Genomic DNA, 15,354 nt, shown 5'->3' on the forward strand with positions numbered 1-15,354 from the left:
AGGCAGACTTTTCGCTGTTGATGCAGCGCGAGGGGTAGCTGCGAAGATGATTCGCATGCAGGCTCGCACCACAGAAAAAGTAATTGAGTGTGCACACGCATCAAGGTCGGTGAAGCTGGAACTGCTCAGAATTTAGAATCGGGAGGCCAACGACGTCGCCTCAATGCTGGTGTGCTGCAATGCATGCACGACCAAGGAAAAGGCGGCCCACTTGGCGCAGCATGGGAAGTGCTATGATCCAGGAGGCCCGTTGAGGGAAGGGAGAGGATAATTCTGTGTTTAGAGAGAACGATATTCAGGGGATCTATTTCGGGCGGCGAAAGGCTGGGGCCCCCTGAGACCTGGTGTTTTGCAGAGATCCCGCATGCACTGTAAAGAAATACTGTGTGTTTTCGACGGGAGACAACGGCGAGCAGAGAAGACACAGCTGGTGCTCATCTGACATGGGCTGCCCGTGATTCCACTAATAATGAAGATGAAGGCATTAGCTTCGTTCATCGAGAGAGGCAGTGTGTGTGGTTTTAGAGATCCAGCAGACACTGCGAGCGCCCTGCGCATGCAGTGGAGAAAGAGTTTTCGTCTAGTGATGCGAAGAGCTTTTCACCCGCACACACCCCCTTTGAAGAGTTTCCCTCTCGGAGTCGTCATTTTTGCCGGCCCCGAACGAGCACCAGGCATTCTGGATGAGAAACAAGCAGAACTGCTTCATCCGAGGTTAACCGCTGTCCACGCCGTCAGGTATGAATCCACGGCAAACGCCGCAAGGTGATATACGACTAGATTAGACATACGAGAAAGGCTTCGCCATGGTAGGTGCGTGTATACAATCATATTCACTCTGGGAGCATTCCTCCATCAGATACAGGAAGCCAGAAAAAAGGCGCTCGCCAGGGACGGCTCTGGATTGAACCCGTACGGCATTAGGGTAGATGGACGGAATCGGAAGGTAACAAAGCTGCCCGGAGAGAATTTGGATAAATTGGCGTTTACTCGGTACGCTCCATAGCACGGAGGGGTTGGGATGTTAACAGAATATAAATATGTGAGCATATCTTTATGCGAAACAGGATTACATACTATCCGAGGTGCGCAGGTATCTCGCAGAGCTTTAGTCTGCTTAGTCCAGCATGTGCTTACCGAGGTGTGTAATAATGTTCCATATGCAGTCACACCTTCCGCCCCCGCGTCCATTTTCGCTACGTTTTCTCGTGAAAAGGCGCGGAACAACTCTGGAAGCCGTTGCGGTGTCTTCCGCTACTGATAGCTCGAGGGATAGCGCAATTCTGGGGGCCAGCTCTGCGAACGCGACGCCCTCAGGGGCTGCAGTTTTTGCGTTTGTAAACCCAAATCGCTTTTAGGACAGCTGCGGCTTTTTGGAAGGCGAATTACGAATTTCTTCCACGGTCACACATGTCATTCGCTCTCCACACGATTGCAGCTAAAGCGGGCTGAAGCGATGCAAGTACCCCGTACACTGCGACCTCATATTTCGGCGCTCAGGTATACGTGGCGCCAGTCGGGAAGTGCTCCACTAGAGCAAACTACGCGAGCGACTCTGCTGCTGGTCTAGACGTTTCTAAAATCTCTGGCGCCCAGCGGCTCCTAAAGGCTTGTGACAGCGTCCGACGGCCTACATGATGCCCTTTGACTATACTAGCCCCGAAATGTGCGAGGTGTCTCGAACCCGCGCAGGAATGCTTGTGTCTTCAAAAGAGAGTTGAGTGCATCATAGGTGCCTCCTCACAACGCCACGGTGCTTGCCAGGGAGCAGCCCCTCTTTTGGTGACCACCCCGAGTAAGTAGTCACTCGCCACACATCGCAATCTAACTTGACAACTCCAACAAAAAAGGACGGAGAAGTGTTCTGTTTCGCTGCTGATAGACAAGAAAAACGTCGATACGCGGCATAACTCGGCAATACAAATAGTGAGGACGCGCGTCCATGTATCATGGTAGCATCAAGGTCTTGTCAGTGGAAGACTTCGAGCAAATATGCATCATCGAGGACACTCTGGAAGGTCCAAAGTGTGCACCATCAACAGAAGTGAAAACTGCACTGGCGATAATACCATCCTCTTCCTCTTTCGGACCCAGGAGAGAGAGAGGCCAGACTCACGACGTCTGGCACACTTGACAAAACGAGCACAAAGCATGGCATGCGTTTGCCGGGGCGGTTCCGGCAGACCTCCTAACCGGTCGTATACACAAAGACAGACAAGCTCTCTTCGTGTTCAGCATGTTCATATAAAGGCGCATACATATGGATTCTTCCCGCTTTCCACGCGCGTCCTGCTGGAGATATCCGCGGACTTCCGCCTCGCAACACCAACTAAGGCCACCTAACCGAAATGCACTGGCGTCCTTTTCCGGTGCCGCCTAGGTAGAAGCCCGTCCCCCTGGTGGAGCCCCAGGACTCTTGCGTCCTGCAAATTCCCCGGTACAGAAGTCGGAGTCTCATACAGGGACGCACGCGGCGACCGCCCGTCCTTTTCTTGCCTTCCGTGTGGCGCCGCTAAAGTCATGGCACGAGAGACCCCGACACACCCGGGGGCCTCCTCTCAGTCGAAACACTCACGCACGAAGCTTAGCACAAACTCACACCCCACGGCACCTCAAGAGTGCCTGAAGGAGAGAGCCAATACGGAAGCTGTGGAGTACTACCTGCATGCTAGGTTCGTCAGGGTTCAAGGTGAACCGGTGCAGAGCTCTTGCGTCACCGGAGACGCGAGCGTCGCTCCCTGGTGATTGGAAAGAGGATTTTTACCTTTCTCCCTCGCCACGTCGCTTTCCTTGTCCCTCGCAGACCTGGGCCTCCCTACGCAGCGACTTCGGTGGACTTCTTCGTGATCGGCAGAGAAGCCTGAGGGCGGGGGGGAGGAGCCTTAAGAGGAGGCGGTCCAGAGATCTCCACGTCCACCGTCGCGGGCTCCTCAGCCGCGGCGGGGGCCTCGCCCTCAGCGGGAGCGGCGGCAGCCTCAGCTGCTGCGGGCGTCGCCTCGGAGACCGGGGCTGCCTCTGCAGAAAACGCACACACCAGATCCCGCAGCGCAAGGCAAAGCATGTAGTCTCGATCGTGCAGCCAAAACCCGTCCTCACGCACAAACCACCGTCGACAGACGAGGAGACTAGCCAGAACGAAGACTGACACACCACACTGCAACTCCGTCCGCCGCTCTGGCGACGCATATGGCCTGGCGCCGCACAGGCGTCCCCGCGCCTGTGCGGCGCTCCCGATGGGGGGAGGTGAAGTGCGGTTCCACACACGTGTTCCTTCCAAAAACAACACTGCAGCACAGCGGGTGGGATCGCATTCTCAGAGCACGTCCGTACACAGATCCAAGACTTTGCAGTCTGAGGACTGTGATCTCGCAGATCAGCGAGCTGGTCACCGCCAGCAACGCGCCGGCGACCCGCTGCCAGTCCCGCGAGGCACTCTTGCCCAGCACGTCCACAATTTTCAAGGTGCGCCGAGCGAAGCACGCAAATTTCCGTTCGCAAATGCAGGAGTCCACCAGAAAAACGGCAGACACGCGTGCGCACACATGCCGTCTGGGAATTCGGGCGGTGGCGCCGAGGAATTTTCCCGCGGTAGGCGCGAGGGCGGTATTTTCCCGCGATTTTTCCGCGTGGGCAAAGCGGGGAACGGCTGTTTCTTACCACCAGCAGCAGGGGCAGCCTCTGCAGGCGCCTGTTCGGGAGTCTCTTCCTTCTTTTCCTCAACAACTGTAGGTTTCTTCTCTACTACAGCGCCGCTCGCACGCGCAGCAGGCGCAGCTTCGGGTGCTGCGGGCTTTGGTGGAGCGTTGACAGGCTCATCGCGGGTCGCCTTGGAGCCGCCGGACAAGCAGTTGCCCATCTTGTCGAGTTAGGGGAGGAAAGATTAAAGAGAAAAAAAGGCGTCAAAAAAAAAACAGTTCAAACGATGATATCCCAGAGATTTCTGCAGAAACCCCTCCCACGATTTCGTTCACACGGTGTTTGCGCGCTCAGTCTAGGGATATGTGGTTAAACCCGGCGATGAGGCGACACCCCTGTTGCTGCAGCGCGGGGTGGAGTAGGGTCGGAGTGCGGGAAAAAAAGACGCGCTGTCGTCAAGTTTCTGTCGCGGCAGGGCCCAACCTTGTCAAGAAAAGCTCGCAGACCGCAGCGCCACGCAAGGCCAGCGCAGCCTCTTCGCGTCTTGCGCGCGTTCGCGCCGGTGGACGCACGCCCCTGTGGCTGGCTCTGCAATGACGCTGCGTCATTGCGGCTGCGGTCGGTGGCGGCGATGGCTCGGGGCGAGCCACGAGGCGTCCCCCCCACCCCCCTGCGGGCGCGTCCCTATCCACGCGACCCTCGGCGGCCGCGCAGTGCCGAGGGAGTCTCTCCCCACGAAAAAACGGACTAGGATGCAGTCGCCCGCGTCGCCTACGGTCTCATGTGTCCCGATGCGCGGCGGGCTTGTCTGCTGACATCTGCCGTGTGACCGGAAGTCTGTCTACAGAGAGCGCCAGAGTTTACCAGCAACCGCGTGTGAGATCGATTGCGTCTCGACTGAAACGAATCGTCGCGAGGCGTGTCGTGGGCCTTCGGCTCTGGGCAGCGGGAAACTTCTTCGCGCTGGGAAACACACTCAGCTCTTGCGCAAGGGTGAACTCTGCGAGAGCGTGTCTCGCCAGACAAGATCGCCCCTCTCACGGTGTGTGAGTCGCACTCCTCATGGACGGCCAGCAGAGGGAATTTTTCCGACCCCAGGAAGTGTGCTTCGGAACCGAGAGGAGAAAATATGTTCTGTTTGAGCATGAATCGCGCTTGAGGCGTCCACCTGTGTGCGTGCCAACCCAGAGCTTGGAGGTCAACTCTACGCCTCGTCCATGGGCGCCGTCACTGAGGTCGGCGGCCGGGGTGCCGTCCCCTCTGTGCGATGGATCAAAAGGGGCTTTCGTGGCTCCGCTGGAGGGGTATGCAGCGCGGGAGATGCCGCGGATTTTGAGTCTGGTCCCGCTTGCTACGCACTCGTAGCCGGTGCGGCATCTCGGCTAAGAAACGTCTGCCGCGACCATGCCGTGTCGGCCTCCCTCGCCTTCCTCCTAGGTTCTCTGCTTCTTCTATCCGTGGTTTCCTCTACTTTCCTGCCCTTTGTTTCTGGCTTCACCGTGACCCCCTCCTCTTCACGGTGTTCCCCTCTCGGCAGCACACTCTCAGGGGGCCTTCCTTGCCCTCCGCCTCGTTCAACTCTGTCTGCAGCCGCAGCCGGTCTCCCTCGCAGTCCGCCACTTGGGCGCAGTGGCGGGCACTCTTCTCAGAAACTTCTCCTTTGCCTGCTTCCCAGCATGGCAGCCTCTTGCTCTCTAACGCCGTCCGCGGAACGCGGCACGCCGCGCTGGGTTCGTCGCCAGCGCCGCATGCATTTCTTGCTTCGCCGCCGCGGCCAGCCTCTCTCGCAGCCGGCGCCGTCCTGACCCCACTCCGAGCCGCGTCGCCGCAAGAAGGACCTTTGGTCGGCTCTTCCTCCGCTGGCAATGCCTCAGTCCTTGCAGCCTCACCGCCGCCGGGTGCGACTCGGAGCGAGGCGGCGCAAGGCGCGGCTGCTGCGCCGGCGGCCGAAGTCTTCCCGTTCCAGGCTGAGGTGAAGCGAGTGCTGGACATCATTGTGAATTCCTTGTACACGGATCGCGACGTTTTTCTGCGTGAGCTGATATCGAACGCCGCAGACGCGAGCGACAAGAAACGCATGCTGATGGAGAAAGTGGGTCGGAAGTTCCGCGGCAGCATCCGCGTGCGCGCCGATCGCGAGCGGAATACGCTGACGATTGAGGACGACGGGATTGGAATGAGCAAAGCCGAGTTGATCAACAACCTTGGCACGATCGCGCAGTCGGGCACCTACCGATTTCTGCAGCAGCTTAAGGAGCAGCAGAGCTCGGGCGTCGCGGGCGCTGGCTCGCAGGCGTCTTCGCTCATTGGCCAGTTCGGCGTCGGCTTCTACTCCGCATTTCTCGTCGCAGACACAGTCGAGGTGTACAGCGCCGCGTGGCAAGGCGCCGGCGAGGGCGACCAGCAGCCGAGCGGCGCGCGAGAAGTCTGGAAATGGAAAAGCACCTGCGGCCAGACGTTCACACTGGAGCGCGTCGACGCAGCGGCGGAGCGAGCGCGGATCCTCGACGAGCGGAAGGTGCTGCGAGACCACTGGAAGAAGCAGAGGGCGCAGAAGGCGGCGAGCGACGCAGGGGCGAACCCGCCCGCGGAGGCAGATGCCCTCTCGCAGGGGGCGGCGGACCTCGAAAAAGACGCAGAAGAGGAACTGGAGAAGGACTGGAGCGGCACCCGCGTGGTGCTACATTTGAAGGAAGACAGCGACGACTACCTCGAAGACTACAAGCTCAAGGAACTGATGCGAAAGTATTCCGAGTTCATCCAGCTCCCCATTCATGTGAGGCCCCCGGCGGGTGGCGAGGTGGGGGGGGGGGGAGGGGAGGAGGGGCATGCTCTAGCCCTCTCGGGCGGGGAATCGAGCGGGGGAGCAGAGTCTCTACGGGGTATTTGGGAGAGCGACAGCGAGTCGGGCCCGACTCGCTGTCGCTCTCCCAATGCATGTTCACGAGTAGGCCAAGGGCACCCGGTTGCGGGTGGGGGGTGTATGTTTGCTGCAGATCTGGTCTGAGCGCATCGAGTACGAGCGCGTTCCCGAAGGCAGCGAACCGCGGCGGGAGTCGGCGGCGGAAGAGGGTCCGGTTCCAGGTCTCACGCGGCTCACGCCGGAGAACGTAGACGAGCAACTCACCAAAGTGAGCGACACCCTGGCGGCGCGAAGGCAGGGTGACACGGGCCTCGCGCCAGCCGCGGCAGGCACAGGCGGCAAGTTCAGAACGGTCACGCACAGGTACTACGAGTGGGAGCATCTCAACACGCAGCCGCCCATCTGGAGAAGGGACGAGAGTCAGTTAACCGACAAGGATTACGTCGACTTTTACAAATCAACCTTCAAGGTAGGTGGTGCGAAGGCGCGGGGACCGATGTGATGTGCGCGCTTTTCCAGCGGGTGATCAAAAGCAGGGACGCCCGGTGTTTCAGTGCCTCGCAGCCGCGGGGGAGAGCCCTCGAACCTGGAACGTGACGCAGAGGCATGCAAGCTAGCGAGGCCCGAGCGGTGCGCCGCGGCGCCTTCCCTCGAGAAAATATGGACACTCCAGTACTTCTGGATGCCCTGCTGTGGTGAAGAAAACGCTGCGTAGTCATGTTCGTATGGCGCCCTGCCCTTCGAGTTGGAAGCGAGTAGCTGTGCGACGAACGCGCAGACCCAACTGGTGATTTCGCTCAGCCGACGTCACTTGGCGCCGGAAGTGCCTGTGGAGAGGCTTTGCGGTGCCGGAATCAAACTTTTACATCTGAAGGCCTGTGCGCGAGGCCGGCGTCGCCGCTGCCCTCCCCGAATGAGGCTTGAGCGGCGCACTGTGTGTAGTGCCTGACGATGCCGCCGCCGGGTGATGCGGCTGGCGCGGTCGACTTTCTCCGTGTGGCCTGCAGGCGTGTGAATCATTGTTTGGCTAGCGTGCGTGAGAGGCAATGTGATGATTTCGCTCCCTCTACCGAAGTAGCCGCAGGGCTAAATGTGACGGAGGAGTGCGAATACCGGAATCATACTTAACTGTCTGATTTGCCTTTGACGGATTCTAGTCGCGAAATCTCTTTATCGGATGCGTTGTGATGGGCTCTCTCTCCGTGTCAAGTTGTGATTCAGGGGTCCTGTGTATGAAACCGGCCTCCATGGGGGGGCTGGGTGCTCTGTGCGATGTGATTGGTGCTTTGCCTTGCCCCGTACAGATTTGCTTGTAGTCTGAATGATTATTCGCTCCTTCTGCGGACATCCCGTTTTGTCGGGCAGTTGTGAGGATGTACTGCGACACCGAAATCAAATTAGATATTTCTGAAGGCCCGAATCCCTTCCTGCGCTCCTTCCTGGCGCAGACGTCTGTCTCTTCAGTGGAGGCTTGGTGCTGGAACTACAAAGCGTGCCCTCATGCGACAGTGCGGTGTGACGCGCAGTGCTGTGTGTGAGTCTCGCCGAAGTCGTCGAAAGCAACAGTGATGATTTCGCTTCCTCTACCGAGCGGCCGCAGTGCCGGTCGATGTGGCGGATACGTGCGAGTACCGGAATCAACTAACACTGTTTGGAAATGCCTGCGGCTGCGGCGGTCGTGTGTGCTTATGAAATATGGAGTGCGCCTGTTTTCTGAAGAGACGTATTTTTGAGTCCCGTGGCGTTATGGCGTGAGCGGTATCCGCGTCTACATCTTTCATGTGAAAAACATGTAGTTGAACAGCAGCGTCGTGTGATGAAGTTTTTTTTTAAACGTCACAGTGATGATTTCGCTCCCTCTACCGATGCCACTCCTCGTGAGAGTCGCACGTGAGGCGAATTTGCGAAACCGGAATCATATTTATTATTTCTGAACGCCGAAATGTGCGTTGTCACAGATTTTGCATGGTGCGTTTGGTGCTTTCGGCGGATAGCTAGGTTTTTTCACCCGCGGCGGTCACACAGTGATTGTCATTATTTTATTGCGTGATGGTTCGTCTTTGCGTATGTTGTTCTGAAGTCGTGGGGTGCTTGACCGAGGCTTCAAGAAGGCAATGTGATGATTTCGCTCCCTCTACCGAGCGGCCGCAGTGCCGGTGATCTGGCGGAAAAGCGCGAGTACCGGAATCAAATACAAGTTTCTGATGCGCCTTCGTCTGAGTCGGGTCGCTGTGTATTCTTACTACATCTGACTTCGCATGCGCTGCTGATGTTTCGCGCTGTTCCCAATGCATCATCAAGCCATTTGTTCTGCAGCCAGGAGACTGCAAGCTGTTTAATTTATATTTTTGGGGGGCTGTGAGAAAGCGATGTGCTCTTCGGTATCTCAACTCCAGCGGCAGAAATGATGATTTCGCTCCCTCTACCGACGCCGCTCCGCGGGTGTGTGTGAGGAGATTTCGCGATACCGGAATCAATAAACAGATGCTGACTGTCGCCAGTGGACGCTGTCTTCGAGTACATCCCTCTGCTCTCCGGCAACTGCCCGTCAACTAGGTTCTTGTGCTTTTCGCATGTTCCTCTGCAGGCTTACGACGATCCGCTCGGATTTGTGCACATGAAAGTCGAAGGCCAAGTCGACTTCAACGCGCTATTGTTTATTCCGGGTGCCTTGCCGTGGGAGCTCGCCCGCAACATGTTTGACGAGGAGTCCAGGGGAATCCGCCTCTACGTCAAGCGTGTCTTCATCAACGACAAGTTCGCGGATGCCGTCCCTCGGTAAGCCTCAGGCGACGATGGCAAGGGCGCTGGACTGAAACGTCGAATTCCGTTTCCCGTCTGCTTCAGCGCCTGGAATTTGTAATACCAGGTTGAACTGCGTAAAGACCGTTGTGTCACGGTTCTATTGCAGCCCATCCTGAGAGGAGCTCTCGCGCGCTTAGCTTCGCCGTAACGCATTCTTGGTCATCGCAGCCTGCCCTGGCGTCTCGAGAGGCACCGCTCTCTTCTCTGTACGGGGCTGTGACGTCTGTTCAGGTGGCTCACGTTCATTCGCGGTGTGGTAGACTCTGACGAGTTGCCGCTCAACGTCGGTCGCGAGATCCTCCAGAAGTCGCGCATGCTGCAAGTGATCAACAAGCGCATTGCTGCGAAGGCTGTCGAAATGATGAAGAACATGAAGAACGAAGGGGGAGAGAAGTGGAGGCGTTTCTGGGACAACTACGGAAAATACGTCAAGGTACGCTTTTTTTTCAGTGATACACGAGATGGCGCGCGCAACAACAGCTCGAGCTTTGAGTACGGGGGCAGCGGAGTGTGGAGGAGAAAGCTCAAGACGTGTGAGCTCGCCGTCGCTACCAGGGAGCGAGGAGTCTGAAGCGAATGCGGGGTGGGGGGTGGAGCTGGAGGGCGCCAGCGGCTCTATGCCATTCTCGCGTCTTTTGAAATTCTCCTTAGAGAGTTTATGGTGTGGATTTGGGGTTTTTCTCGTCCGGATGCTGCGACGCATGCAACTACGGGCTTTGCGAGCGCCTCATGTGAGACGGGGGCGTCGGCGGCTCGTTTGTCTGTTCAGGTCGGAGCGGTGGAAGACAAAGACAACCAGGAAGACCTTGCGTCGCTAGTCCAGTTCTATTCGACGGCATCTCCGAAGGAGACGACGGATTTGGCGGGCTACCTGCAACGCATGAAAGAAAGGAATGACAAGATCGACCGTGGAGAGGACCCGCTGCCGACCAACTCGTCGGGTCGCATCGTGTTGAGGCGCAAGCAGAACGCAGTCTATTACTTGGCCGCAGAAAACCGCAAGGCAGCAGAAGAGAGCCCGGCGCTGGAGCTTCCTCGCGAACTCGGGTACGAAGTCATCTTTGGAACCGAGCCGCTCGACGAGTTTTTCCTTGCCAGTCTCAGCATCAACCAGTTTAAGGGCATTCAGGTGATTGATGTGAACAAGGCCGATCTCAAACTAGGCGGCGAAGAAAGCCCGGGAAGCGGCACCCGGAGCACCTCGACGGGGGGAGGGACAGGAGCCGGTCAGGCCAGGACGGCTGGGGTCGGAGACAAGGACAGCATTGAAACGAAACGCGTGCAGATGGGCAGGTATGTGACCGGCGAAAACAAACTAAAAAACTGCGGAGTGTCTCGGCAGAAGACTTTTCGGTGAATTCGCTGCGATGCAAGTTCGTGGCAACATGTAGATTCAGAGGGATGCGCAGTTTCAGGTGGATGGATCGGACGGAGCCTTGACCGGAAGTGTTGCGCCGTGCATGACGCTCTCCCGAGAGCTTACTTGCAAAACTGAAACTCTGGAAGGCCCGACCAACCGTGGTGTGGTTCTGTGTGCTATTTCTGTCTCTGCAGCCTTTGCGAGTGGCTCCAGCAGATTCTCGGCTCAAGAGTCCACAATGTGCACGTCACAGACCGACTGTTCACCTCTCCCGCAGTCCTCGTTCAGGGCGACTTTGGATTATCTCCCACAATGCAGCGATACATGAAGCAGCAGGCGGCAGCGCAAGGCGTCAGCGAACAAGAGCTCTACGGTGCATCTCTCAATCAGCCGATCCTGGAACTCAACCCCTACCACCCGATTATCCAGCGACTAGATATCATGGTAAGTCCGGAAGCGAAACTCTGGGGATGTGCGCCGCCTCGCCAGCCAGAGGGCACCGCGTTGTTTCTGGCGGGGGGGCCTACTGTAGCTTATCTCACGCTGCAGCAGCCCACTCATGAAATACAGATAGCACTGCGTGGAGTTGCTGCGAATCTGCTTGCCCGTGGTGCCCCTGAGTGCTATGAAGAGCTAACGTTCTGTGGCGCCTGTCTCCTCGCAGGTCAAGCGAGATGTGACCGACCCCAAGGCGAAAGAGGTCGCCCTCCAACTCTTCGATGTCGCGGCTCTGCAGGGGGGATACAACATTGAGAATCCGGGCTACTTCGCCAAGCGCGTGATTGAGATGATGAAGCGAGAGGCAGACGCAGCTCTGTCAGAACAGAAAGACCAAAAGTCGATGTCCCCCAATGCCCCCCCGAGCGTCCCGGCCCCGCCTGTGCAGCAGCCTTCAGTGAGACAGCCGCCGCAGGCGTGAACAAAGTAGAGCAAATGGTAGCAAGGCGATCTTCTGGTGTATATGTCTGGTGCAGAGGGCGACATGTCAAAACATGCCCGTCAGTCACGTGGCTGGTGGCCGCTGCTTGGAGAACTATTTTTTGTCTCGTTTCAAACGACAGGTCTGTACCTTAAGTTCGCCGGTTTTTTCGTATCAGGATAAAACTTTTTTAGGGATAAACTAGAAGCAGTACAGAGATGAGTGGCGTGCCGCTCGAGCATGCTGCAGGTAACTGCGCAGGAAAGCTAAATACAAAAACTCGTCGTCTGGTTAACGGCCCTCCACAGGTGCCGCACTCTGCCAGTTCTGCTCAGCTGTTGAGAGGCCGATGCTTTTCTCGGTGTCAGCTCGACAATAGGACACGTTTAGTTGAGGTTCCTGCCATATGGGGTCGCCCGCTTCACAGTAGTGGGAACTCTGAGGGCGGGTTCCCTCAGGCGCGGACTCAAACACTGGCACGAGTAAGCTGAAGCATGGAGGTCTCCAAGGCGATTCGCATCTGAACCTTCTGCATCTCCGACGCTTGGAGTTGAAGGTTCCATTGTTTTTGCATAACCACGCGTGACAGCCTCGCATATGTGGAACTTCAAGCAAGAAACGAGCGCATCGCAGTCCACAAATTACGCTCTATGGTTGTCACTCGCAAGGCTCTGTTCGGTTACCCGCACAGTGCTTTGAAAGATCTCTCTGTTGAGAGACTCCCGCTGCAGAGAGGTCAGGCACAGTTGCCAGTTACAATGTGTAGCCTGCTGCGAAAGGATGTCGAAGCGCCTGCTCCCGGGGCGGAATCTTGCACACCTAAATCAGGGCTCTAGATAGGAAATCAGCGTTGTCCTCAAGTGAATGTCGTGTCGGCGAAGTTATCAGGCGGTTCTAAATAGTCTGTCGACAATGCCTTACGGGCGGCAGCGGGCCCGACATCCTCCAGTAGCACCCTTTACATCGCACGGGGAGTGACTGCGGAAGCAAGAAACTGAGGTTTGCGACAGCATTTCATCATGCCTTCAGATACACCTTGACAGCTGGTCTTCTCATTATCGGGAAGCAGCGCTCTGGTCCGGAACGGCGTTTCGTTCTTGTGGAGAACTTTGTGTCAAGCTAGGCGCTCAGGAGGTAACAGGAGGAACGAAGAAATGGAAAAGACTATGCAAGGAGAGCTTGCGACGTGCCGGTCAAGCTACTTCGTTACGAACACAGTGCCTTCTCCTAGCTCTTCATGCCATAATACCGAGGAACGCGTGTTCCTTCGCGGTCCTCCCCTCTTCTTGTCTTGTCGCCCCTCTGTCGTGAGTCCGCCGGGGTTCCGGGATCGCTGACAGCATCCTCGTGACTAAAAACGTGGAGAGGTGTGACGTCTTAACGAAGTGAACGTAACCGAAAGCAGTTGTTCTGCTAGAAAAAAGAAGCCTGTCTCCGTTTCCCTAGCTCCGCCCCCCCCCCCCCCTTCGGCTTCTCTGCAATCTCATTCTGTGTGGCTAGGCCGTGCGCGGGCGATCGGTGACTATGCGTTGCTGCTCACGCGGCGTCTTCGCGGAGCGAGAGAGAACTCAGTGAGGCCGCCCTCCGTGGCGGATAGCCTTTCCTACGTGGACGCGCTGCGCCAGAAGACAAGGCGTACAAGCACTTCGTGCGCGCTGTGAAAATAATCTCTTTTGGGGAACGAACGTCGTACAGTGGCGTTGTCTTGACGAACTGCGTGTGTTTCTATATTTGACGCCTTTCCGTGGTCGTCACAAAACCGGACGGGCATCTGACCCCCCCTCCCTTCCTGTCCTCGCCACTCTTTTGAAAAGTTAAAGCGATTCTTCCCATACAAAGGGAGGTCCCCCGCCTTTTCGTGAGCCTAGAAATCCAGGGGAACAGCGTTTCATCGCTGCTGTAATCTTCTTGGGAAGCGTCGTGCCTTCCTACTCTCTGTAACTAGCGCAGTCCACGTTGTTTTGTGCTCGCGCGTCTTCTCTCTGCATCTGACAGTGACCTGCTGTGGGCTTCCCCAGCGGTACCTCTTTTCAACGGAAAGGCCAGCCCGTCCTTGATTTACTGGCTTTGTTGAACTTGCAACTGGAGCTGCAATAAGTTGATTTCTTTCGTCAGCAGACGTCAACGCAAAGCATAGACCGCTTTGAGGGGACGGAGTCGGCCGCAAGCTTTCGTCCCGTCTTGTGGTACAGAGGTACCCGGTTTTTTCTTCAATTCCTTGTGTGTTCGGCTACTATCTTTCAGAGTCTTTTGAAGTTTTCCTCTCTTGCCTGTGTTGCTCCCTTTATTCTGCCCTTGCTCGCCTTATGCTCCCCTCGATACTCAAGCGAGCTGTTTTCCGCGGCTGTCGAGTCTGACTTGCTTTTGCTTTCTTTTCGTGCCTCCCACGAGTAGGCCTGTCTACTGGCCCCAGTGGAGTCGACTGTGCGGACGCGACTGCGTGTATCGGCAGAGCAATAGCTTCGAAGGACAATCTGCATGTTGCTCAGTCATCCCCGGTTTTCGCGTGTGTTCGACTTCGTCCCTACGTAGAAGACCTTTGGCTGCGTGCCGCGCCTCAAGACGCTGAGGCGCCCGTCGGTTTTCAAGTCTGAAACTGTAAAGCGACGACGGCAGTCTCCCACTGGCCCTGGTGGGTTTCTTCGTCTTGTTCGTCCGCTCGTTTCCTGCGCGTTCACGATGGAGAGTTGCCACGCATACCATGGCCAGATCAAGGACGGCCTTTTCCACGGGAAAGGGACGCTGATCTACAGCGGCAACGAGAAGTATGAGGGCGAGTTCGTGTTTGGCAAGCGCGAAGGGCACGGACGCTTCCTGTACGCCGATGGCGCGACGTACGAAGGCAAGTGGGTGGAGGACCGGATCCACGGTCAGGGCGTGGCGCACTTCGCCAGCGGCAATCGCTACGAGGGGCAGTGGGAAATGGGACGGATCAACGGCTTCGGGAAGCTCTCCTACAGCAACGGCGACGAGTACGAGGGCGAGTGGGTCGACGGAAAGATGCACGGCCGCGGAACCTACCGCTACGCCGAGGGCGACGTCTACACGGGCGAGTGGCGAGATGACAAGCGCCACGGCAAGGGCAGCGTCACCTACGTGAGCGCCAAGGGGTCGGTCGTGGAGAAGTACGAGGGCGACTGGGTCAACGGGAAGATGCACGGCCACGGCAAGTACGTCTACAGCGACGGTGGCGTCTACGAAGGCGACTGGATCGACGGAAAGATGCACGGCAAAGGCACCTACGTCTTCCCCAACGGCAACGTCTACGAGGGCGAGTGGGCGCAGGACATGAAGGACGGGTACGGCGTCCTCACGTACCAGAACGGCGAAAAGTACGAAGGGTACTGGAAACAGGACAAGGTCCACGGCAAGGGAACGCTGACCTACACGCGCGGAGACAAATACATTGGCGACTGGATGGACGCCAAAAAACATGGAGAAGGCGAGCTCATCTACGCAAACGGCGACCGCTTCAAGGGTCAGTGGACCGACGACCGCGCCAACGGCTTCGGCGTGTTCACCTATGCCAACGGAAACCGCTACGAGGGTCAGTGGCTCGACGACAAGCGCCACGGACAGGGCGTCTTCTACTGCGCGGAGGACGGAAGTGCCTACGAAGGCGAGTTCGTCTCTGGAAGAAAAGAAGGCAACGGCGTGCTGCGCCTCGCCACAGGCCACCAACTCGAGGGTGCGTGGTCCGGTGGTCAGCTGGTTCGCGTCACATCTTTCATGTTTGCGCAGGACTCGCCCTGGCTCAACGTCGACTTGTGA

At 57.4% G+C, this 15,354-nt stretch overlaps 3 protein-coding genes across 3 annotated transcripts; 2 read left to right on the forward strand and 1 right to left on the reverse strand.

The window, feature by feature from the left end:
• Positions 1–2,815: 2,815 nt before the first annotated feature.
• Positions 2,816–3,856, reverse strand: BESB_071920 (uncharacterized protein; the record flags this gene model as incomplete). The annotated part of the gene is made up of 2 exons (XM_029365565.1): positions 2,816–3,015; positions 3,658–3,856. The coding sequence occupies 2 exons, from the start codon at positions 3,854–3,856 to the stop codon at positions 2,816–2,818; spliced, it is 399 nt and encodes a 132-aa protein (XP_029218049.1).
• Positions 3,857–3,999: 143 nt separating this feature from the next.
• BESB_071930 (Hsp90 domain-containing protein) lies at positions 4,000–11,583 on the forward strand (the record flags this gene model as incomplete). The annotated part of the gene is made up of 9 exons (XM_029365566.1): positions 4,000–4,054; positions 4,825–4,940; positions 5,312–6,412; positions 6,633–6,968; positions 9,087–9,277; positions 9,536–9,737; positions 10,074–10,597; positions 10,859–11,108; positions 11,329–11,583. The coding sequence occupies 9 exons, from the start codon at positions 4,000–4,002 to the stop codon at positions 11,581–11,583; spliced, it is 3,030 nt and encodes a 1,009-aa protein (XP_029218050.1).
• A 2,679-nt stretch (positions 11,584–14,262) lies between these two features.
• BESB_071940 (membrane occupation and recognition nexus protein MORN1) lies at positions 14,263–15,354 on the forward strand (the record flags this gene model as incomplete). The annotated part of the gene is made up of 1 exon (XM_029365567.1): positions 14,263–15,354. One exon carries the CDS (start codon positions 14,263–14,265, stop codon positions 15,352–15,354), a length of 1,092 nt encoding a protein of 363 aa, XP_029218051.1.

This window comes from Besnoitia besnoiti (genome assembly GCF_002563875.1).
Source record: "Besnoitia besnoiti strain Bb-Ger1 chromosome Unknown contig00007, whole genome shotgun sequence".
In the NCBI taxonomy this organism is placed as follows: Eukaryota; Apicomplexa; class Conoidasida; order Eucoccidiorida; family Sarcocystidae; genus Besnoitia; species Besnoitia besnoiti.